At 50.3% G+C, this 24,754-nt stretch overlaps 2 protein-coding genes across 3 annotated transcripts in view; both read right to left on the reverse strand.

Moving 5' to 3' along the window:
- The window catches only part of LOC309373118 (whey acidic protein-like), a 90,677-nt gene that overhangs the window by 11,342 nt on the left and 54,581 nt on the right, over positions 1-24,754 (reverse strand). The window lies entirely within an intron of this gene.
- Positions 2,393-8,151, reverse strand: LOC309373126 (BPTI/Kunitz domain-containing protein-like). The gene is made up of 5 exons (XM_081917366.1): positions 8,000-8,151; positions 4,982-5,158; positions 4,095-4,235; positions 3,028-3,195; positions 2,393-2,431 (listed from the first exon to the last, which is right to left on the reverse strand). Exons 1-5 carry the CDS (start codon positions 8,082-8,084, stop codon positions 2,421-2,423), a joined length of 582 nt encoding a protein of 193 aa, XP_081773492.1. The 5' UTR covers positions 8,085-8,151; the 3' UTR covers positions 2,393-2,420.

The raw sequence follows: 24,754 nt of genomic DNA on the forward strand, positions 1-24,754 counted from the left end.
GGTGCTTTATTGAGGCTCATTGCTTTCATATCCCTGTGTGAACTGCTTTGCAAAGTTCACCTGGTGAATGGTATATAAATATCTTTTTAAAAGATAAAAATGAATGTCAGGAAATGGGAAAGGACAGCTCTCTGCCAGAGGCCCTGGAAGGAAGCTGAGAGAGAGACCAGGGGCCCCTTGCCACCAGCTCAGGGTGCTGTCTCTGCCCCTCCCCTTCAGCTCTGCCTCCCCCCCTTGCCCTCCCATGCATGGGGTGGGGGATTTCCACTGGAGAGGCAGCTGGGGAGGGTTGGGGTGAACCCCCCCTCTCTCCATGGACTGGGACCTTGGCAACCCCCCCCCCCATGCAGAGAGAGAGAGAGAAGGAAGGAAGGAAGGAAGGAAGGAAGGAAGGAAGGAAGGAAGGAAGGAAGGAGAAGGGAGAGACCACATTTAACTTCAGTCTCCTCCCATCCCTGGTATGTGGCTCCCAAGAGATTACCCCCGGTGGAATGTGGCCCTCAAAAGGTTCCTCAAAAGGAGGCTGGAGGGGACGCTGTCACTCTGTTCCTCTCTGCCTTCCTGGGTCCTCTTTGCTACCTCTGCATCCCCTACAAAGGTCGTGATTCAAGCCTTGCTTGCCTGCCAACACAGCCTGACCCCTCTTCTCCACCCCTCACCTTTGTGGCTTTTTGTAGGGGTGCAGATATCCAGAGTGTGGGGGTCAGGTGGGATTGCTATGAGGAATTATGACATATGGAGCAAGCCATGGTGTCCGCAATGAAAGCATTGCGTTGACTGGGTTTGATTCATTGACAATAGTTTCTGATCGAATCCCAGAAGCCTCTGCATCTCTGTCATTTGCTTTCCCTACGCCTGACAGGCACGTATAAGCTTTCTAAATACACAGGCCAGTTGCTTCACCAGGAATCCTGGGCCATAAAGATAGTAGATGGCTTTGATGTACCTTTCCTTGGTTTTGTTAATCTTAGGGCCAGGAAATAGTATCACATGGAGGTGATAAACATGCCTAATCTTTCCTTGCCATCCTTCCTCTCCTGTTTACTGCTTGTTTATGACCTCCAGGGTTGCTGAATGCATTCCTTGTTTCCTATTTTATTTACTCTGGACTACTATGCATGCTCAAATTAGCTTTTTGTAGTTTTAACTTTTACCTTTGTCCCCATGTGGGGTTTTTTGAAATGCTTAGAGGAAATCTGATTGGTTCTTACAAACACTGTGTAAAAAGTTCTTTCGTGAATAAAACGACCTGGGCCGAGGGGTGGAGAGGAATTATTAGTTATTGGCACCTCCTCCCAGAGTCTTGCTTGTCAAGCCTCTTGTGTATTCTATTAATCAGAGTCTAATCCTTCCTTGCTTTGGGAACACTACAGCTTTTTGGACCATGAAAGGGAAGCCCTGCATGGGCTGCTACACCTTCTCCTCGAACGCTGGCCACAGCAGTTGCTCTTCATTCACATTTGCAAAAACACTCCAGAAAGACCCCAACAAGGTGGAAGGTGCACAGAGGAAGGTGGGCAAGAGGGTCAAGGGAGGGGAAGCAAAGTCTTGTGAGAAATGGTTGAGGGAGTTGGGGATGCTTAGCCTGGAGAAGAGAAGACGGCGAGGTGAGATGAGAGCCATCTTCCAATATCTGCAGGGCTGTCCCATGGAAGAGGGACCAGGTTCGTTTCCTTTTTCTCTGGAGGATAGGACCTGAACCGATGGATCCAAGTTACAGGAAAGGAGAGTCTGTCTAAACATCAGGAAGAACTTTCTGGTGGCAAGAGCTGCTGGAGAGTGGAATGGACTCCTTTGGAAGGTGGTGGAGTCCTTCACTGGAGGTTTTCAAGCAGAGGTTGGGTGGCCATCTCTCAGGGATGCTTGAGCTGTGATTCCTACATTTCATGGCGTTGGGCTAGATGACTCCTGGGTTCCTTCCAACTCTACCGTTCTATGATTCTATATGCCCTCCAGTTGAGTGTGCTTTTGTGGAAGAACAGGCTAGTGGTGGCAGGTGGGGAGAAGCACCCAGGAAGCACTCAGGTGAGGTGGCAGCAAGGAAGCCAGACCTCTCTTTCCTCTTCCTCCTCTTCCTCCTCCTCCTCTGAGAGTTTATACCAGAGTTTCTGCAAGCGCCATTGGCTGCCTGGTTTCATCTGCCACATGCCAGCATGGACATTCCTACGAAGAAGGGTGCAAGCTCTTGGAGAATGCAGACAGTCCTTTGCACCCCACCGGGAGCAATGCCACACCCCTTGGACGAAGCACACGTCAACCACCAGGAAGTTTCTCACAGCAGCGGAGACATTTGTCATCACTTCATGGAAACATTGATTCATTCATACACCCGGATTGTCTGTGCAATGCGTGCGGAGGGGCCGTCTGTTCTGGCATGAGGCCATTGCAGGCTGGCCAGGCAGTGGGTGAGTGAGGAAGACTTAGGAAGACCCTGGAAAAAGAGGAGAGCATTGTCAGAACACTGTGCCATCGGCGGGGACTCCTTCCCGCCTAAGGCGGCTTCTACACTTTTGTGCCTTTGAGAAATGGCTTCTCTGCAGTCAACTGGAAGTGGATCATTCCCTTCCAGTCACTGCCAAGAACTTTCTGTAACATACTCAGAATCAGTCCTGCATCTGTACGTTAACTCAAAGCTTCCTGCTTGTAGTTGCTGCTTTTTAATTTATTTTTTTATCGGTTTTATAAACTTTGTGCCAAATCAATTTATCCACATTTCTTAGCAATTCGACTTCCCATCCTTGCATTCTTGATGTTTATTCCTGAAATGCAAAACTTACACATTTCTTCATTTAGTTCATTCTTGCTAGCCTTCCATTGCTTATGCTGCAAGACCCTGCTTGCAATTTCATTTGCTATAATCCTTTTTAAAAGAGGCCGAAAAGAATTTCCATTCTTCCGTACACTTTTCTTCATTTTGGTCTCGTATTTCCACTGGCCATTTCCCCTCTTTTAACCCAGTCTAGCCTATTCACCCTGGCTAGTCACCATCGATAGCCCCCTTCCCTGCTGGGTCTCGAGCCTGCTCACCTGCTGGTTTGCATCTGGCCAGGCACTCCCTGCGCTTCTTGAATTTGTTCTGGTTGCCGAGGCAGCCGCTGTAGATGAACCTCTTGCAGTTTTGGTCACGCTCGTCGTAATACCAGCTCCGGAACTTGCCGTGGCATGGACCGTAATCTGGAGGCAGCTTGCAAATATCTGGGATGGCAAAGGGAGAGGAAGGAAGAGTGAGAGAGAAACAGACTTTTACTACGTTCTCTGCGAAGATTCAGAAGGAGGACAGGGGTGGAGCAACTCCCCTGTGAAGAAAGGTCGAAACATCTGGGGCTATAATTCCTTGTGGGAGTTATAGGACTATCCAGATTGTATAGAAATTTATTCGGCCTTGGTCCTGTATACCTGGAGGAGCGTCTCCACCCCCATAATTCAGCCCAGACACTGAGGTCCAGCTCTGAGGGCCTTCTGGCGGTTCCCTCGCTGCAAGAAGCCAAATTACAGGGAACCAGGCAGAGGGCCTTCTCGGTGGTGGCGCCCGCCCTGTGAAACACCCTCCCTTCAGATGTGAAGGAAATAAGTAGCTATCCTATCTTTAAAAGATATCTGAAGGCAGCCCTGTTCAGGGAAGTTTTTAATATTTAACGCTGTATTGTTTTTAATACTCGATTGGGAGCCGCCCAGAGTGGCCGGGGAAACTCATGACAGAATGTGGGGAGAAAACAGGTAGGTTTCTCCATCTCTCAGAATCCTAGAACCTGATGGGGTCATCCAGTCAAACTGGTGGAAGATTTAGGGCAGATTGAGGGAACTGAGTCTGTTTAGACTGGGAAACGAGGGTCATCTAGTCCAACCCCCTGCAATGCAGGAATCTTTTGCCCAATGTGGGGCTTGAACCCACAATCCAGAGATTAAGAGTCTCACACTCTATGGAAGGCAGAACTTCTAGCACTTGCTCCAGCCGCAGAAGCACCACTCTGCTCTCACAGCTGCCCAGCATTATTGAGAGCCCATGAGTGACAGCTAAATCATCCCTGACAGAGGCCACTTCTCTGAAGGGTACCAGTAGCCCCCCACCTCCCCCAGCAACCTCTGGGTCTCACCTTTGACGGGCTCAGAGCAGCGCAATGCGCACCCATAGGAGCAGCACTTCTGATCCCCCGGGCAGTTTCCGTCATGAAGGCAGCTGGCCAAGCACTCCAGGGTGATGTTTCGAGGACTGGGGAGGCAGGAGCCAGGCTTTTCTGCAACACAGAGAGCGAAACCAGGGTTGTCGTTGGGCGTGATGTGGAGAGGACCTTAGGCCGCTGTTCCCATCTTGCTGGGCCCATCTAGTCCAGCCTCCTGTTCTTACAGAGACCAACCACATGCCCCAATGGAGAAGCTTGCATGAAGAACATCAGAGCAACACTGACTCTCTCCATCAACAGGAGAGCTCTTCCATGGACCTTGTGGCTAGTAGCGTCATCCTCCCCATGAATTTGCTCAGTCCTTAAAGCCCTCCAAGTTGGTGACTGTCAATTCCTTTTGCAGGAACAAATTCTATATTTCAGCTATTTGCTGTGTGCAAAAAAACCCTTCCCTTTGTCTGCCCTGAATCTCTCACAATGACTCCATGAAGTTCTGGAGGAGAAGAGGACAATCTCTGCCCACTTTCTCACACCTAGTGTGTTCCCTCACCTCTTTTCCACCCCCCTCCGTAAGGAAGGCCTTCTAGGAGGATGCTGAGTGATGGGTCCCAGTCAGGCCTGCCCCTCGACTCTGGCATGCTGGGATGAGTGGAGCAACCCTTTGAGCCACATCTATGCCTGACCACCTCTACATGGCACAGGGGCAGAGCAGGTGAGGAAGTTCAGGACACCCGCTCCCCCCCCCCAGGTCCCAAGGGCTCCCTGTGCTTCAAGATGCCTGGGTGGGTGGGTTTCTGTCAGTCAAGAGGGTCGGGGTCCTTTCCCACATCTGGGCCCACCCCCCTCTCACCCCCACTCACCAGTCCCTCCGCAGTGGCGCTGGCATTCTTCGATGGTGTAAAAGCGGTTGCGGAACCACGAGCAGCCTCTGTAGGTGAAGGGCTCGCAGGCCTTGGAGGTGGAGTTGTAGAAGAAGCGCGGTTTGGGGTCGCCGCACCGGTCAGAGTCCTTTGGAAAGGTGCTGCACACGTCTGAAACTGTATTATTGATCTCTCTTGAGTCAACAGAATTCGTACAGTGCTTGACTGCAGCGCAGCCTCCAAGCAACTTACAAGGAAGACAAGAAATGTAGCGAGGGCGAAGAAAACCCTGGTCCCACCTCCAATGGCATCTCTGGGTAGGGCTAGGAATCATTCCCTTGCCTGAAAACATGGACTGCCACTGCCAGTCAGTGTAGACAATATGGGGCTAGATGGACCAGTGGCTGACTCCTCTGTTTCCGCTTCCTCTGTTGCTAAGAGACACTCAAAGTCCATTGCTCTTCCCTGCCATATCTCCAGGGAGAGACCTTCAGGAATCCAATGATGGAGGAACTGGAGGTGACTGGCAACAGTGGCAGAGCATATGCCCGCGCTGCCCAGGTTGGGCGCGGCATGGAGGGTGCCCTCCCAGGCACGGGATAGCCAACTGGGTGCCCAAGCAGCACGCACGCCCTGCAGCCAGGGCCGGAGCGAGCTGCCTGTGGAGGACATTCAGCGCCACCCGCCCATGACCCCCAAGCCCCTCCAAGCGGTCAAAACAAAGGGGGAAGCGGGGAATGCCACTGGCAAAACGGCGCAGCTCTGCCCCTTACCCTGGCGGGTTGGGGTAGGCTTGGGAGTCATGGACAGATGGCGTGCTGAATGTCATCCCCTCAGGCGAGGGCATCCAGGGCGGTCCGTCCCCACCGCCCCCCTTCCTACACCCCTGACTGGATCTCTCAGGATAGAAGAACAGAGAGACCCAGAGAGGGAGGAGGACTCTGAAGGGAAGAGGGAGGAGTTGGGACTAGGTCTGGGACAGGGCAGGAAAGCAGGAGAAGGCTTTAAGGTGGGGCATTGCATGATCAGGCTGTCTGACTAGTGAGAGAGAGAGAGAGAGAGAGAGAGAGAAGCTCATTTTTTTTTGGCCCCAGAGGCATGGAAAAATAGGAGGGGCCACAGGTGAGAACAATAGGAAACTTGACGTGTCTGTGCCAACCTGGAGGGCAGCCTCATGACACCATTAGACAAGCAAGGATTTTCCACACACTCCACAGAGCCCACAGGAATGCAGGAGAACCAGTTGTGAGAATGCAAAAGGAGACACCTCCCGCCACCTAGAGCTGATTCAGGTGGCGGATACACAACACGCTTCCAGAATGTGTTGCCCCAGTATGGAAGTCTCCTTGTCCGCCGGACGTTTTTCTAGGCATCATCACCCTTCTGAAAGGGCAGGCTCCAGGCATTGTGACTCATTTGTCTTTTGCTCCAAGGAGGCTGACATCATCTGTTACATCTGAACCTTGGGAGACGCATAGGATTTCAACACCTAACCACCCCCTAACCCAAGCCCCCTCCCTTTAGAGTATCAAAGGCCGTGTGATTCATTGCTTGGCTTCCTGAACCTTCCCTTTCCCCACAAGACCCAACTTGCAGAACTCAGGCACAGGCTGCTTTGGAAGTCAGAGGCTGATGGAGTCGGCTTCTCTCTTCCAGGACGCTGACACCCTTCGGATCTTGCCAGGAGGTCCCACCATCACCCTCCACCTTCCTCTGCTCAGAGAAGGGCTGTATCTGGCATGGGAAAACCTCAGGTTGCTTTGTTTTTGCTAGAGCCTCAAGGTCCACTGACGGAAGCCAGAAGCACAGCAACAGCTGGGTGGCACTCTTAGGGAAGAACCTTCTAGCGGTAAGGGCTGTCGAGGGTTTCAAAGCAGAGGTTGGATGGCCGTCTCTTATAGATGCTTTAAATGTAATTTCTCCAATGCAGGGAGATGGACTAACGGACCCTGGAGGGTCCAGTCCAACAGTTCTATGATTCTTGTTACATGCACAGTCTGCCTACAGCCCTCCTCCACAAAACTCCACTTCTAGATGAGCCCCCAAACTTCTCTTGGGGCTCACATCTGCTTGCCCCACTGTTCCTCTAGGAAAACCTGTGGTTTAGCACTGAATCAGGATGAATGGCAATGGAGTTTCTCATGAGTTGCCGTTTGTTTTGATTCAGTGCTAAAGAGCTGAGCTTTCTAGGCATGACTTTCAGAAGTGTGGACAAGCCCTTCCTTTCAGCAGCTTAGAGGGTGAAGGTGGCGAAAGAGCCTTTGTTGTCCCCACCCTTATTTAAAGAGAGAAAGGACATCATAAACTTTTGCCATTGCCTGTCTAGTCAGACATATATCTGCCTCATCTCTCTCCTGAGCCAGGTTCTCCTCCACTCTGACCAGAATTTGGGGTTGGGCTTTTTCATTTGAGGACTACAATCATTGAAGCTCCCGAATTTGAACCTTACCCTGCCCAAATCCCAAACCCCATCGCACAGTTTTGTATGGTCAGTGCACAGAAGTGAATTTCTAGGGTGTAAATCAAAAGCCTTCTGGCTTGTTTGGCCCAAAGGAGGCAGCTCACTGACCAGCTGCTGCCCATCACTGACCAACCTGAAACATTCAGGCAGGTAGATCTTCAAATTCAGGGCTTGTCCACCCAACCTGCAAAGTCCCAGCAAAACCTCTGGGCCTGTGCATCTCAACAGGGTATGTGAGAGGTTCTCTGAGCATGTGAGGATGCTGTGGATCCTGAGAGTCACCTTCATGTCCAAGCTTCTTGGGGGTGTTGGGCAAAGGGCTATGACTGGGGAGGGAGGTGGAATCTCTCAAATTCAGGCGAGGCTTAGCCCTGGCAGGTGGGCTCCACCCCACCCTGGCATGCTATCACCGGTTAAGGCCATGCCCCTCATAGAAGGAGCCCCAAGGGACACCTGGCCCAGCCCCCTGCGGTGCAGGAACCACAGCTCACCAAGCCTGCTCCCCGACCCCCAAACCTCCCCAATTCTTCACCCCTCCAAGTAATACCCAAACTCACATGGGGCGGGCACCGACGGCAGCTGAGCCCAGAGGATGAGGATGGGACCCATCACAGAGAAGAAGGAGAACCTGGTGGACTTCATGGTGCTCCTGCTGGGAGGCAGCTCTGAATGGTGCTCAGGGCTATGATCAGCAGTCAGATATAGTCTTCCCTCCTCCCTCCTCCCTCCCTCCCCTGGGTTGGGCTGGGACAGAAGCTGGGTGGATCACAGCCAGTCACTGCTGCTGGCTCCTGGTCCAGATCGTTTTTTTCCAGTGACACGGTAATTTCCAGGAACCAGTAAGCAAAATTTTGTTTGTTTGTGTTCGTCTATTTCGTAGGAAGCTGACGTGGGGCTCCGACATGGAGCAAGCTCGAGATGGATATTTTCTCTCTCTTCAAAATAAACATTGCAAGTCAAAACATGCTTTCGAAGACGTGTGTTTCTAAAAAAAGTATAATTTCTCTCTGAAGTGGAACGATGGAATCCTGCCTGCTTGAAAAATGCTTGAGCAGCAGGCCCCCTTGGATTCTCTAGAGGTTGGGTTGGGTGGGGCAGCTACTGTCCTGCCAGCAAGGGGTCCTCCTTGCCTTCTCTCCCTGACCCCCACCCCATGGCCACTGTCTGTCTGGGGGAAGATCAGCCCCCAGCAGGGCATAAGGAGCAGGCTCCATCCTTCCTCACTCGCTTCTTCAGGCAGCACAGAGTTAAACTATGGAACTCACTGCTACAGGGAACAGGGACCATCCCTAGATGGCTTTGAAAGAGAAATTCATGGAAAAGACTACTGGTTCTTGGGTCACACACAGCCTCTCTTTTTTTTAGATCATCAGCACTCATAGAATCTTAGAGCTGTGGATTTGGAGGAGACCTCCAGGGGACATCTAGTCCACCCCCTAAAGGGCAGGAATCGCAGCTAAAGCATCCCTGGCAGATGGCCATCTAACCTGTCCTTGGAAACCTTCCGAGAAGGAGAGTTCGCCCTGTTCCACTCCTCTTGCCAGGAACTCTTTGGAAAATCACCTCTGGTGTCAAATGTTTCCTTCACCTGACAGAATCCCAACCACCTCTCTGCTTGCAGCAAACTTCCTCTTGCGACAGAGTTGCTACCAGCCTCACGGGCCAAGAGTGGGTCATCCACAAGCCATTGGGAGCTATTGCTCAGCAGCAACAACAGCATTTGGACCCAGGGTCCTGGGGCTGTCACCATGGACCTCACATTCCTTTGCATGACGCAAGTTGTGTGGCATTCGCTGGAGTCAACGGGAAGGTCAGCCTTCAAGGCTGGGGGAGGCGCCCAGCACGGCTCTTTTGAACAGCACCCTTTGTCCCAGACAGCAGGGACCCGCACTGAAGACACCACTTGTTTGCTAAAAGCACTTGAGTAACCTTTGACCGAACTGCGGGAGGCAGTGGAGGACAGAGGTGCCTGGCGTTCTCTGGTCCATGGGGTCACAAAGAGTCGGACACGACTAAACGACTAAACAACAACAACAACTTCAAGATCCCTGGAATAGCTCAGCCAGTAGAGCATGAGACACAATCTCAGGGTTGTGGGTTTGAACCCCACGTTGGGCAAAAGATTCCTGCATTGCAATAGGTTGGACTAGATGATCCTTGTGGTCCCTTCCAACAGTACATGATTCCATGACCCATCAGGGAGACACCAGTTTACCCAGTGAGGTTTTTTCTACCCACCCAACTATTTTGTCTGTTTCCAATGACCCCAGTTAAACTTGCCAAAATATACCATTCGTCAGATAACAAATGCTGGAAATGTAAAGAAAATGAAGGAACATTCTACCACCTCTGGTGGACTTGCCCTAAAGTGAAGGCCTTCTGGGAAATGATATATAATGAGTTGAAAAAGGTATTTAAGTATACCTTTACCAAGAAACCAGAGGCCTTCCTCCTGGGCATTGTCGACCAGAAGGTGTTAAAGAAAGATAGAACATTTTTTATGTATGCAACAACAGCAGCAAGGATTCTACTTGCTAAGAATTGGAAAACTCAAGATCTACCCACACTGGAAGAATGGCAGATGCAACTGATGGACTATATGCAACTGGCGGAGATGACTGGCAGAATCCGAGACCTGGGAGAAGAAAGGATTGAAGAAGATTGGAAGAAATTTAAGATTTATCTACAAAAATATTGTGATTTAATGGAATGTTAAGAAGGATGCTTGGTTATAAATAATTGGCCATCACTAAAATAGATCAGGATTTGATGATAAGAGAGATTAAGAGAAACAAATTTGCAGGAGAATTATTTTATTGTAATTAAATAAGTGGTTACAAAATTTGGAAATAAGATGATAATTTGCTTGACAAAAATTTATTAATGATGTAAATGGGAGCGGGAGGCGTGAGGAAGCTTAAGGATGATACGAAATTTTGTTAAAACAAAGTAATATTGTTTATTGTTGTTGTACTTTTTTTTTCTAAAAACCCTAATAAATATTTATATATATAAAAAAATATTTTGTCTGTTTCCAGAGGCTAGGCATCTGGCTTTTGACCGCAACCATTCCTGCCATAATAACTATTGTCGTCTTTAGGGCGGCACAGGACTCTCCAGCTTTCCCTTCACAAAGGTCCTTGTGTAATCTGGAGAAATGTCTGCCTGGTTATGAAATAAATAAATTAGGGTCTTATGTATATAATAAAGGTTCATAAATGTACCAAGCAAACACGTACATAGATATATAGGCCACATGTCTGAAGCTTCACAGGAGAGCAGCCATGGAGCCATTTTGACTCTCAGGCTGACCAGGTGTTTTCTCTGCAAGGTCAAATGGAGGAGCCTCCTCATTGTCTTTTCCTTCACAAATCCTGTCCTAAGGGTATGTCTGTGTATGAATAGGGTGAGCCTGTGACCTGGCTCAGGAACTATGTACTTGCCATTACTGTACAAAAGACTGGCCAGGCTCCCCAAGGTATCCAATCAAGTGAGCATTAACAGGTAACCTGCCAGACAGGAGATAAACAACACACTCAGAATTCTGTTGTAGACCACCTTTTCTGTGATGTAGGTATGATGTTACACCCCTTCTGTGATGTATGTATGATGTTTCTGGGGGTGGTCTTTGACTCCAAGGTGGGCAGTTTAAAATGTCTATATAAGGGTGGACACACCTTTCTTCTGGGTCCTCCTCCTTTCCTGCGTGTGAGGAGAGCACCCTGTTGCAACAGATCAATAAAAATCAGGCTTACGAGCTGCTTTGCTTCTCAATATTCTCTGGTTGGCCTCTGTTGTTCCTCTGACCAATGGAGAACCTACAAAGGACTCTATAAGGGCTCTTGTGTCCCCCAGAAAGGAATAAGGGCAGATTTTTCGTTCCTCCGCCCGTTGAAGGAGGACGCAGCCACCGTGGCCTGGCCTGGGCAAAGTCCCAGGGTCCAGCGACAGAGGCCTGTGGGGCTGCCTTCTTTCCTCACGACCCAGAGCTCCTGCCTGGCGGCATAACGGAGGTGAAAGAGGGTCATAGAAGAACAGAAGTGTATGTAGAGTTGGAAGGGACCCTGGGGGTCATCAAGTCCCACCCCCTTGCAATGCAGGAATATGCAACTGAGGATCAGGACCAACAGCATCTGAATCCCTCCGCTGTTGACTTTGGGGAAGAAGCCTCCGCCTGCTTGCAGAGTGGCTCTGGGGAATCCCCCTTCCAGCTCCTCCCTTTCCTCCTAAGTAGCACCTTTTGGGCCAAGAAGGATTAGTGAGGTGTCTGTGGCTTCCGTGTCATCATCACTCTTGACAAAGGCCCTGATTCACTGAGCAAAGCCCAGCAGAGCGGAGGGCGGATCCCTGGGCCCCTCGGGGTGAGTGAGTTTCCCTTCTGCCCCACTTTGCAGTGATCTGGGCTGTGGGCAAGATGAGGCACCTTGAACCCTGCGCCGCCCACTTTTCCAGAACTGCGTTTGGCAGCGCAAGGTCTCTCAGCTCTGTAGAAGAAGAAGAGTTTGGATTTGATATCCCGCCTTTCACTCCCCTTCAGGAGTCTCAAAGCGGCTAACAATCTCCTTTCCCTTCCTCCCCCACAACAAACTCTCTGTGAGTTGAGTGGGGCTGAGAGACTTCAGAGAAGTGTGACTGGTCCAAGGTCACCCAGCAGCTGCAGGTGGAGGAGCAGGGAAGCGAACCCGGTTCCCTAGATTATGAGACTACCGCTCTTAACCACCACACCACACTGGCTCTAGGAGAGCTATCATTTTTCAGCTCATTTCTATGCTGTTTGGAGAGATTTCCTTTCTTATGTATCAAATTCAGATACGCAAAACTCCCAGCAAATCACGAAACTGGGCTTCCATTGTGCGTTTTGCTGCTTTTATTTTTCTGCAATTTGTGCCTTCTATTTACTTTTAAAAGAAAATAAAGCTTTACAGATTTAGGGCTGTTGCGGCGAGGCGAGGCGAGGCGAGGCACAGAGAGGTGAGGCAAAGGTTGACAGCGGGAGCAGAGGCAGGAGATGGCGGGTTTGGTTGCTGGCAATAGCTGCCTGAAGCTACTCTTCCGGATCCAATTCCTCAGAGTAGTCCTCATCGAAGGACTCATCCTGGCGTTTTCCCGGCTGCACGGGCTCTATAGGCAAGACATCAGACCAAGAGTTAGAGTTTTCCTCTCCAGCCTCATAACTAGTCTTGGCCTCCCGCTCCTTCTCCCCTGCAGAATTGTGGGAATTGTTCCGTTTGGGTGGGCATTTTTGGATGTTTCATTGATTGTTTGTGGCTAATTTTGCTATGTTGCTGCCATGTTGTTTCTTCCATGTTGTAAGCTGCCTTGAGCATAGTTTGAAGAAGAAGAAGAAGAAGAGTTTGGATTTGATATCCCGCCTTCCACTCCCCTTAAGGAGTCTCAAAGCAGCTCACAATCTCCTTTCCCACAACAAACACTCTGTGAGGTGAGTGGGGCTGAGAGACTTCAGAGAAGTGTGACTGGCCCAAGGTCACCCAGCAGCTGCAGGTGGAGGAGCAGAGACGCGAACCCGGTTCCCCAGATTACGAGTCCACCGCTCTGAACCACTACACCACACTGGCTCACACAGTTTGAACTGTGGAAAGGTGTCATACAAATAAAATTATGCATGCATGCCTGTGAGAGGGAAGCTGGGATTCCCAGGATGTTGAACATAAGGGGAGCCTGCTGGATCAAGCTCATAGCTGTCAACGTTTTCCTTTTTTAAGGGAAATTCCCTTACTCCGAATAGGATTCCTCGCAAGAAAAGGGAAAAGTGGACAGCTATGATCAAGCTATCAACCTCTCTGCTCCAACTTCTTGCTCCCACGGTGGCCAGCCAGCTGCTCCAAAGGGAAACCTGCAAGGCCCTGATCCAAGCATGAAAACAACTCTCCCCACCCCCTTTGGTTCATAGCAAGTGGTATTGAGAAGCAGGGCTGCCTCCAGGGAGGCCCAGCCACATGGGCGGGGTATAAATTATTATTATTATTTTATTATTATTATCCATTAGTACAGGCGGACAACAGCCATTGCAGCTGTCTGCTGCTGATAGCCTTCTTTTCCTCCCTGATTTTATCATGCTCAAGCTGTCTGGGTTGGTGGCCACCTCTGCCTCTTGCTGGAGCGAGTTCCAGAGTTTAACAGGGTTCACGTTGCCCGGGAGCAGGGCTGGGAGGCAACACTGCGCTCAGGTGCCAACTGAGAGTGAGGAGGCGACAAGTCTTGGGAGCCTGCTGGGCTTTGAGGGGCTGGTGGTGGGAGGGACACAGAGCTGCCTTCGCGCGCCCCCCTCAGGCTCCCAAGAAGGCAAGGCAGGGCTGAGCCACTCACCGCCAAAGTTCAAATGGCCAAAGGCGTCGTCATCAACACTTGCAGGATTAAGGAATTGTATATTCAAAGGCAGATTCCAGGAGCCCTGGATGTATAATGGAGTCCTGTTTCAGAGTGGGGGGAGGAAAGTGTTGAGGTGGGCAGAACTCAGCTCCTCCCACCTTATACCCATCACTGTCGCCTGATCAGAGCCAGGCCACCCCACTGGGAGCAGCTGTGGTTTTTTCCAAGAAAAATTAGGTGCCCGTAGGCACCATGCCCACCCCAGCCGCTTGCCCACCTTCCCACCCTCTCCGTCCCTCCCACCCCTCCCACTTTGCCACTGCCCCCACCGCTGCCGCTTCCCACGGCTTCAGGCACAGCCTCTTGAGAGTCCCATGGACTGCAAGAAGATCCAACCTCTCCATTCTGAAGGAAATCAGCCCCGAGTGCTCACTGGAAGGACAGATCCTGAAGCTGAGGCTCCAAGACTTCATGAGAAGAGAAGACTCCCTGGAAAAGACCCTGATGCTGGGAAAGATGGAGGGCACGAGGAGAAGTGGACGACAGAGGACGAGATGGTGGGACAGTGTTCTGGAAGCTCCTAACATAAGGGAGGCAGTGGAAGATAGGAGGGCCTGGCATGCTCTGGTCCAGGGGGTCCTGAAGAGCTGGACACGACTAAATGACTCAGCAGCAACAACAAAGCACCTTTCTGGAAGTTGCCCGGTGACAGGCAGCCAAAGCGGTGCCTTCAGCCCGGCAGCGGAGGAAGCGGCAAACGGGCAGGGGTGGGGGGGGGAGGGAGCGGGGGTTAGGCAAGCGAGGTGGCGGTAAGGCGCGCCGGCCTGCACCGTCTGAGAGAAAGCACTGGCTGTGGGGACGTGGTTTCTGAGACAAGGCGCTGGCTCCCTTAGCAAGGCTCGCTGTGTGTTTTCTGATCTCCACATTCAAGCTTAGGGATTTTCAACCCTCCCCCTTGCACTGTTCCTCCTGCCTGTTTGCTTATTGGAAGTGTTTCTGGTCTGCCCCTCAGGCAACAGTCTGAAAGGTAAAGAACAGAGCGCAGACATGGAGACAAAGGAAACCTCCAGCAGCAGCAGCAACAGAAACCCAGGTGGAAGAGGGGATGGAGTGGAACCAGGGAACTGCAGGAGAGGCGGCTTGCGGGGCAACAACAGATCATCCTCTGTTTGGGGCTCTGGGTAGGAGGGCCGCCTCTGAGATGTGTGGGGAGCGGATGAGAGGGGGAATCTCAGCTCTAAGCAAGGGGTCAGCAACCTGTTGTCCATGGGGGTCGTTTAACCAGCCCCCGAGCCACCCCCGAACTGAGCTGCTTGTTCGGCGAGTCCCCGCGGACTGCAATAAACCAGCACAGCACGGTGTGGGGACTCGCTGCTGCGGTGCGGAAAATCACGCCTATGCATGCGCAGACACCGGAAATCATGCACACGTGCGCTCACACTCGCTGACAATCTGGCCCACAGAGAGATCTCCGCTGGAGTGAACCAGCCCAGGCGAGGCAAACCTTGCCAACCTCTCCTCTAAGGTGCCCCAGCCTGGATGCTTGGGGGGCGGGGGAAGCCAAAGTTCTGCGTTGTATCATTGCAGGGAGGGATTGCAAAAGACGACCCCCGTTTTCTGGCTGGTGAACTCTCTTGGTCTAAAGCACCCTGCTCGAGAGCCCCAGACAGAGCCCAGCTGTCCTAAGCAGCTTTCAAAGAGGGTCCTGTCAAGGCTATCGGCATAGAACGTGGGTCAGCAGGCTAAGGCCTGGGGGCCGGATCTGGCCCAATTGCCTTCTGGGTCCAGCCCGCGGACGGTCCGGGAATCGCTGTGGTGATCGGCGTGGGGATTCTGATCATTCAGCCTTCGTCATTTCCCCCCATCCACACTCTTCTGGCGGTGGCTCCTCTCTCCCTCCTCCTGGCTTCTCCCTGACCTGCCTAGAGGAGGAAGGGGGCTGGGCTTTGTGGAGCCGCGGATGGCTGAGTGCCATTTTACGCAGCCCTTCTCTGGAGCCAGCCCCTTTGCGCCACTCATTGTCCCTCCACCGCCACTGCCGCCCGCCCCTGCCGCTTGCAAGGCACAGGTGAGCAGCCACTGGGGCTCGTCCGGTGCTATGGAGAAGGGAGGGGAGAGTTGGTGGGGTGGTGGTGGTTTTCTTCAAAAGATAGTCCAGCCCCACAAGATAAAAATGGTTGGAAGTGTAAGGAGGGGAATTTCCTCCATATGTGGTGGACGTGTCCTAGCCTTACCTGTCCTTTACAGACCCAGCTTCCTCCACCTTCGCCTCCTCATTGGCTTGTCGAATCTGCCGCCGTATCCCCTGCTGCAAGCGTCCTGCAAAGCCGTTGGCTCGATTGCCTGCAAGGAGGAATCCAGTCCAGGGTGAGGGTCGTGCTCTCCAGCCTCCTGCCCACGCCTCCCTTCCTCCTCCACCGGGGTGTAGCCACAAATCAAGTAAATTAATAAAAATACTCAGCAAACTGACCAAACAAGTCACAGCTAGCTCGGTTCAGCCCCCCTAACAAAAGTCCTGCCCCCCCAAAAAATCCTGGCCATGCCCACGTGCTTCACTCCTCTATGATGGCATCCAGCTCCTCTTTGATGGGCACCAACCCAGCACCCTCATGATGTTGCCCAACTGCTTGGTGCTGATGTCTTCACTACCATCAGCATCAAATCATAATCATAATCATTTATTACTTATACCCCGCCCATCTGGCTGGGTTTCCCCAGCCACTCTGGGTGCCTTCCAACAGGAGATTAAAAAGACATTAAAACATCAGTCATAAAAAGCTTCCTTCAGAGGTCCTTCCACCACCAACTGCAGCACCCTCCACCTTCCTTTGCTCAGAGATGGGTTGAGATTTGCAGGGCTAGTTTGGTTTTCGCCAGAGCCCTGAGGTCCACAAGCTGGAGCCAGCTGCACAGCAGCAGCTCAGGGCAGGGGTGTCTACTTAGAATCCCGTCCGTGAAGAAGGCAGGGCATAAATACCCTAAACTGACTCCCCGACTCCATGCCTTCCTGAGTCTTTGCCCCTCCAAGCAATCCCCAAACTTACATAGTATGGATGGCAGCAGAGCCCAGAGGATGAGCGAGGGACCCATTGCGAAGAAGGAGGAGGACCTGGTGGACCTCACGCTGGAAGGCAGCTCTGAGTGGTGCTCAAGGCTCAGATCGCCAGCCATATATCCTCCTCTCTCCTCCCTCCCCCCTCCTCTCCTGGGTTGGGCTGGGACAGAAGCCAAGCGGATTTGAGTGTGTGGGTCCAGCTGGCTCCTGGTCCAGATAATTTCCCCGTGATAATCAATCAAAAATAACACAAGAAGCACCTGCTGGATCAAGCCAATGGCCATCCGGTCCAGCGTCCTCTTCTCAAAGTGTCCAACCAGGATCTGGGCAGAAGAGCAATACCCTCCTCTGCTGTGTTTTCCAGCCCCTGGTTTCTGAAACATTGCTGCCTCCAACTGTGGAGACAAAGCATAGATGTTGCGCCTGGTAGCCATTGGTCCAGCAACAGGAACCAGTAAGCAGCCCTTATAGAATCACAGAACCATGGAATGGTAGAGTTGGACGTGGTCCAAGGGTCATCTAATCCATGCAAGAACCTCAGTTTAGGCATCCATGACAGATGACCATTCGGCCTCCACTTAAAAACTGCCAACAAAGGAGAGTCCACCACAGAGGGAGTCTGTTCCACTGTCAAACAGCTCTTACTGTCAGAAAGTTCTTCTGGAGAAAGTTACCGTATTTTTTGCCCTATAGGACGCACTTTCCCCCCTCCAAAAATGAAGGGGAAATGCGTGTGCGTCCTATGGGGCGAATGCAGGCTTTCGCTGAAGAGAGAGGCTTCAGGAGAGACGCAGCGCCAGTCCCACAAGGTCGGGGGACAGCGGGGAGGCGGAACGCCGCCATCCCGCTGTCTCCCGATGTGGTTTGGAGGCTGACGGCGGGGAGATGCGTGCTTCTCCCGGCCGCCAGACCCGCAAGTTCCGGGGACAGCTGGGAGGCGCAGCGCGTCCTCCCGCTGTCCCCGGACATGGTCTGCAGGCGGGTGGCGGGGAGAAGAGCTCTTCTCCCCGCCGCCAGCCCCGCAAGCTCCGGGGACAGCTGGGAGGTGCAGTGCGTCCTCCTGCTGTCCCCGGACATGGTCTGCAGGCGGGCGGCGGGGAGAAGAGCGCTTCTCCCCGCCGCCGGACCCACAAGCGCCTGGGGAAAAAAATAAATCCCCCCCTTTATTTCCCCCCCAAAAAACTTGGTGCGTCCTATGGGCCGGTGCGTCCTATGGGGCGAAAAATACGGTACCTCCTGGAACAGGAGAAAAGAAGCTTCCTCCATCTTCCATGTGAACAGCCTATAAGATATTTGAAGATGGCCATCATATCTCCCCTCAGTCTCCTCTTTTTCAAACTAAACAAACCCAGCTCCTTCAACCGTTCCTCATCACGCTTGGTTTCCAGACCAGTGATTGTCTTGGTTGGCCTACCCATTCCAGCTTGTCAACATCCTTCTTAAATTGTGGTGTCCAGAATTGGACACAGTATTCCAGGTGTGGTCTGACCAAGGCAGACTAGAGCGGGACTATGACTTCTTCCCATGATCTGGACTCCAGACTTCTGTTGGTGCAGCCTAGAATAGCATTAGCTTTTTCTCCCGCTGCATCACACTGTGGACTCATGTTCAGCTTGTAGTCCACCAAGACCCCTGGATCCTTTTCACACGTACTGCTAGTAAGTCAGGAGTCTCCCATCCTATCTTTGTGCATCTGGTTCTTCCTGCCTAAGTGCAGAACCTGACATTTCTGCCTGTTGAAATGCATTGTGTTAGCTTGCACCCAGTTCTCCAATCTGATAAGGCAATATTGAATTCTGATTCTGTCTTCTGCAGCATTCGCTACCCCTCCCAGTTTGGTGTCATCTGCAAATTGCATGAGCATCTCCTCAATTCCTTCATCCAAGTCATTTATAAAGACGTTTAAACAACAACGGGCCCAGGACAGAACCCTGCAGCTTGTCACTTTTTCCAGGATGACAAGAAACCATTAATGAGTACTCTATGGGTTTGGACACTTAAAAAATAAAATGTATTATGTCCCTTGATGGGCCAACCTGGACTGGATGGATGGATTTAAGACTTCAGGACTTTACAAAGAAGCCCAATCCACATTTCAGTTCTTGACTGGCCTTTCTGAGCAAACTTCACTGTACTCAGGGAAAAGCTTTCTCCAGTTTCTTTTTTAAAAAAATATATTTATTTGTTTTTACAGAAAAAGAAGAAACATCACAAAAATACAGAACAACAAAAACAATCACAAATACACATAAAACAGATGAAAAGAGCAAAATACAGAAAGAAGAAAATTCCATCCATTAAAAAAATAAAAAATAAAAAACTCCAATTTTTAAATTCATGTTTACAAAACTTTCTTTCTTGGATTCCTCACGCCTCCCTTTTTTGTGTTCCTCTTTGTCCAATCAGATACAACAAATCCTTACCCTCTTTAGAAACTCATTTCTAATTATTAAAATCAATTCTATTATGTCTCCGATCTTTCCTCCTTATGTTTAAACACCTTTAGCATATTATTTACTTTTGACATAATATGACTTTAGTCTTTCACCCTTTTTCTATTACACTTTTGCATACTTTTTAACACTGCATCACTAATGCCATATTATTTTTATATCCAACATCATTTTAGCATTCATAAACTTTGCAGTATTTCTGCAGATAGTCCTTAAACTTCTTCCAGTCCTCTTCCACCGCTTCTTCTCCCAGGTCTCGGAAGCTTTCTCCAGTTTCAAAGCAAGACAAATGGCTGGCTTGCTGAATTGGTTTGTTTTTACTCATTTCTAGGCAATCTGCTGTTTTTGTTTTTATTTTTTAAAAAGATCTGTTTGAAGTTGATGGATTTTTATTTTTTGGTCTTGGTGTATGGATTTTGGAATTTTTGTATCTTACCTTTTAGCAGGAATAGATGTCAAACTCTTCTGATTTAATTCTGAAATTTGTAAGAATGGATTGTTATTTGGGTTTAGAATGACTGTTAGGCTGACAGAAGGCATTTCAGTTGCAGGGAGTGGTTTATCCCTGTGGCATAATTGTCGTGTTGTTGTCGCAGAGATTAAAACATGGAGCCATAAATCCATCTTTTTTCAAATTTGGTGATGGTATCTTCTGCTTCCTCTTCTTATATAGGCGCCTGAAGGAGTTGTAAATTCTCTTCGGTTACTTTTGGCGTGGATGTATTTGCAAATACTTGCTCTGTATTTGTGACGGTTGGATGTTATATTTAAAAAACAAACAAGAAAAAAGATAAATAAAATAAAAAGTATAGAAATTTTAAAACAGATTTTTTAAAAGAGAAAAAACTAGTAGTAATAATGATAAAAAAATTGTGGTGGTGATTCAAGTTATGAAAAGGTAAAGAGACCCCTGACCATTAGATCCAGTCGTGGCCAACTCTGGGGTTGCGGCGCTCATCTGACTTTATTGGCCGTGGAAGCTGGCGTACAGCTTCCGGGTCATGTGGCCAGCATGACTAAGCCGCTTCTGGCGAACCAGAGCAGTGCATGGAAACACCGTTTACCTTCCTATTTATCTACCTGCACTTTGATGTGCTTTCGAACTGCTAGGTGGGCAGGAGCTGGGACCAAGCAATGGGAGCTCACCCCATCACGGGGATTCGAACCGCCAACCTTCTGACCGGCAAGCCCTAGGCTCTTTGGTTTAGACCACAGAGCCACCCACATCCCATGGGGATTCAAGTTATAGTGTGAGGTAAAAGACCACCAAAAGGAAAGGAAAATAAAATAAAAGGGGGGATTCACTATTGAAAGTGGATGAAGTGATCTATCTATATAGGTTTGTAATGTTTATTCTTTTGTTTTGTGGGGAGGAGAAAAAATAAAAAGAGAAGAAGGAGGGGGATGGGGTGGAAAGAGTAGGGCCATTAAGAGTCTCTCTGTGTGTATTTTCCTTTAAAAACAAAAAAGCAAAAAAGAAAAAGAAAAATAACACTAGCCATAGCGATAGCAATAACAGTAAGGTGATGTTAGAAGTAAAAAATAGTGATGATAATGATGGGAGGGCAGGGGAAGGGAAACAATGATAGATTTTTTCCCCCATCCTCATCCTCATCATGCTCATCATCATGAGGAAGTCAGGGCTGAAGTGGCGGTCCCAGGAAGTGGCTTGTGTTGGTTCAGGAACCCTTCATAATTTGTGAGAGTTTAAATACTAATAGTAAAGTTAGGAAAAGAGAAGTTTTGGGAAGACCCACCCAGTGCCCGTCTTCTCCTGGGGTGACACCCTTGGCGTGGCTCCCAGTTGGGCCTCTGCCCGCCTCCCTTGTGCCCATCGCCAGATGCGACAGTTAGATGTTGTGATGGGCAGAGATCCGGATAGCCAAGTGGAATTTGCCTTGCAGTTTCAGATGCGGATGTTGCTGTTTTATCTGATGAATCTGATGAATACCTTTTAACTAAGTTGGCAGCACTCTGGGTGCTTTGTTGCCAGAATCAGGCCATCATTGTCTAACTGAATTAGTGCATCGTTCCAGCTTTTCTAGCTGAAGGCATTGGTGCGTGTGAGATGCAAGTCAAGGCCCCAGTGCGGAGAGGGGGAAATGTCATGCGGGTGTCGTGTTCTGGCCAAGGGTGGGGTGTGGCACGTCGGACATTCATTTTTTAAAAAAGATATTTATTAACATTTCAAAAGTTATACAAAAAAAGTAATAAAAACAAAACACAAACAGAAAAAATAACAAAAATAGAAAAATACAAAACTGAAAACAATTTAAAAACAAATAAAATTTCATTCCCTTATTTTCTTATAACTTACTTCCCAGACCTCCTCATACCTCCCCTTTTTGTATTCCAATTCTAATTATTAATTCAGCAAATCCTCACCATTAATTTTCATTTAATTTTCAACCTTTCTTTCTTCCCCCCGCTCCAATTTTCTTAATCATTACAGCTGAAAACCACTTAATTTCTAAACCGACATCATTCTAACATTCATTAATTTTGCAATATTTCCCAAGATAGTCCTTAAATTTTTTCCAATCTTCTTCCGCCGTCTCTCTTCCCTGGTCTTGGATTCTGCCAGTCATTTCTGCCAGTCCCATATAATCTATCACCTTCATCTGCCATTCTTCCAGAGTGGGTAGATCCTGTGTCTTCCAGTACTTTGCGATGAGTATTCTTGCTGCTGTTGTAGCATACATAAAGAATGTTCTATCCTTCTTTGGCACCAATTGGCCGACCATGCTTTCTTGCCAGCTGAGACCCTGGACCTCTTCCTCACAATCGTAATGTGTTTTACCCTTTTGTTTCCCCAAAGTCAGCTGCATGTGATCACCACACACCCATGCAGCCCCATGTTGTAAGGCTGCCACTCATTTTATTATACAGCATCAGATCTAGCCTCTGGTTTCTTCAGGAAGGTATATTTAACTACCTTTTTCATTTCATTATATATCATTTCCAGAAAGCCTTAATCCTTGGGCACGTCCACCAAAGGTGAAAGAATTCTGCCTTCATTTTCTTTACATTTCCAACATTTATTGTCGGGCAAATGATAAATTTTTGCAAGGTTGACTGGTGTCATGTACCACCTGTAAATCATTTTCATAATATTCTCTCTTAAGGTCCAGCGCCGAGGGCCTTCTGGCGGTTCCCTCATTGCGAGAAGCAAAGCTACAGGGAACCAGGCAGAGGGCCTTCTCGGTAGTGGCGCCCACCCTGTGGAACGCCCTTCCAGCAGATGTCAAAGCGATAAACAACTACCTCAAAACAAAAAAAATTCCTTCCAGTAGCACCTTAAAGACCAACTAAGTTAGTTCTTGGTATGAGCTTTCGTGTGCATGCACACGAAAGCTCATACCAAGAACTAACTTAGTTGGTCTTTAAGGTGCTACTGGAAGGAATTTTTTTTGTTTTGACTATGGCAGACCAACACGGCTACTTATCTGTAACTGAAACAACTACCTGACATTCAGAATACATCTTAAGGCAGCCCTGTTCAGGGAAGTTTTTAACGTGTGATATTTTACTGTATTTTTGGTGTTTATGGAAGCCGCCCAGCTTCCAACCTTCCTCTCGACCGTTTCCTCGCTCTCCGATGGAGGCGTGGCCAATCCTGACTCATCTCCTCCCGCTGGTGGTGAGCAGCCTGATCCCGATACCTGGGACTCCTCCCCCCTACTGCGCTCTGGTGGGGAAGCTGGTCCTGATTTCCAACTGCTGCTCTCTGAGTCCCCTCTGGCCCCTTCTTCCTGGGGTGTCCCCCTTGCTCTGACCATGGGAGCCCCTTTCTGTGAGTCTTCCGATTCGCTGGAAAGACTCAGAGACCTCGGACCACTGTCATCGCTTACGTTTCCTTCGGATTCCTCCCCCTCGCTCTCCATTTCCTCCCTTTCCTGTGCTTCTGCTCCTGAGCCCCTGACATCCATCCCCCCTCGAAGCCCCGCCTTCCCCCCTCCCCTCCTTCAGGTGTGGGTACTGGGCGCTCCATCGTTGTGGGGGTGAGTGCCGGATACAGTTCGTCCCCCGTGGCGTGCATCCAGCCGGATAAGTCCGGATCGTCCTCCATGTTCTCGTCGACATCGATCTCCTCTGCTTCCATCTCTTTGCCTCCGTGCTCGAACCCAAGGTCCTCTCCCAACGCGTCCATGTCTGTCTCTCCCCCGGTCTCCTCGGGGGATGTTGCCTGCCAGGGACCCTCCAGCCACTTCCTGCGCCACTGCTCCTCCAGTCGATCGTCCCACCAATAAGAGCGGTCTGAGGCAAACCCCGAGGGTGATCCCTCCGGGGAACGTGTGTCTATTGCCGGTTCCTCGTCCGAGGCGAACCCCTGGAACGTGCTGTCTGAAAGTGTGGGTGTGAAAAGATATTCGTCGAAATAATCTGCCGGCATAGGTCTGTGTGGGAAGAGTGCGTGGAACTCGTCCTTGAGGTAGTGCTCCTCCACCTCATAGTACGGCACCCAGCTGTTGGCGCTTGCCGGGGTACCTTCCCTGGCGAGGAGATACTCAACCCCCTCTTCCCCCCATCTCGAGTCTAAAATCTCTGTGACCTCGTTGATGGGCTCCCCCCTTGGCGACCCCCCCTCTGTGGGCGTTTCCCTGAGCGGGTCTGGTGCCTTCCCTGGCTCCTGAAATCTGTGAGGTGCCTTGTAGGGCGTGAGCACTGATCTATGAAAGACCGGATGCATTCTGGATCCCTCCGGAAGTGTCAACCGGAAGGCCACTGGATTGACCTGTGCCTCGACTTGGTAAGGCCCTAGCTGCTTATGTCCGAGCTTCTTCTTCGCTAACGATCTGGCCGGCACTGCCTGGGCTGCTAACCAAACCCAGTCTCCCACCTGTATGTTTTTCCCAGCCCTTCTGTGTTTGTCAGCCTGTAGTTTGTATGCGTGCTTTGCTAGTTCTAACTGCCTTCGGAGCTGTTCGTGGACCTCCTGCAACTCTGACGCGAAGGCGTCCGCTGCCTGTGGCTCCCCCTCCCCCACTCTCTCTAATCCCGGGAAGGTTCTGGGATGTCTCCCATTGTTGGCGAAGAACGGTGTCACCCCCGTGGACACGTGCTTCGTGTTGTAGGCGAACTCGGCGAGCGGCAGGTAGTCCACCCATGTCGCAGGCTGCTGATTCGCGTAGCATCTCAGGTACTGCTGCATGATGGTGTTGACCCGCTCCGCTTGTCCGTTGGTCTGCGGGTGTCTCGCCGACGCTAGGTTGATCTTGACGTTCAGGATGCCCATCAGCTTCTGCCAGAAGTTTGAGATGAACTGTCGCCCCCGGTCGGACAGGATAGACCGTGGTAGACCGTGAACCTTGAACACGTGGTCTATGAACAGTTTGGCGGACTGTTCCGCTGTGGCCACCTTCGCGCACGGAATGAAGTGGGCCATTTTGGTGAACATGTCCACCACCACTAGAACTGCTGTCTTGCCCCGCGAGCTGGGTAGATCCGTGACAAAGTCCAGGGCCACCCTCTCC

The sequence above is a fragment of the Podarcis melisellensis genome, assembly GCF_964234715.1.
Source record: "Podarcis melisellensis genome assembly, chromosome: 6".
Taxonomy (NCBI): domain Eukaryota; kingdom Metazoa; phylum Chordata; class Lepidosauria; order Squamata; family Lacertidae; genus Podarcis; species Podarcis melisellensis.

Coding starts and splice junctions, on each gene's coding strand:
- LOC309373126 (XM_081917366.1), bottom strand. CDS start 8,084: ATGAAGTCCACCAGGTTCTCCTTCTTCTCTGTGATGGGTCCCATCCTC. Junction 5,159..7,999: donor GCCGTCGGTGCCCGCCCCAT/GTGAGTTTGGGT, acceptor TCAATAATACAG/TTTCAGACGTGTGCAGCACC. Junction 3,196..4,094: donor CTGCTCTGAGCCCGTCAAAG/GTGAGACCCAGA, acceptor TTGCCATCCCAG/ATATTTGCAAGCTGCCTCCA.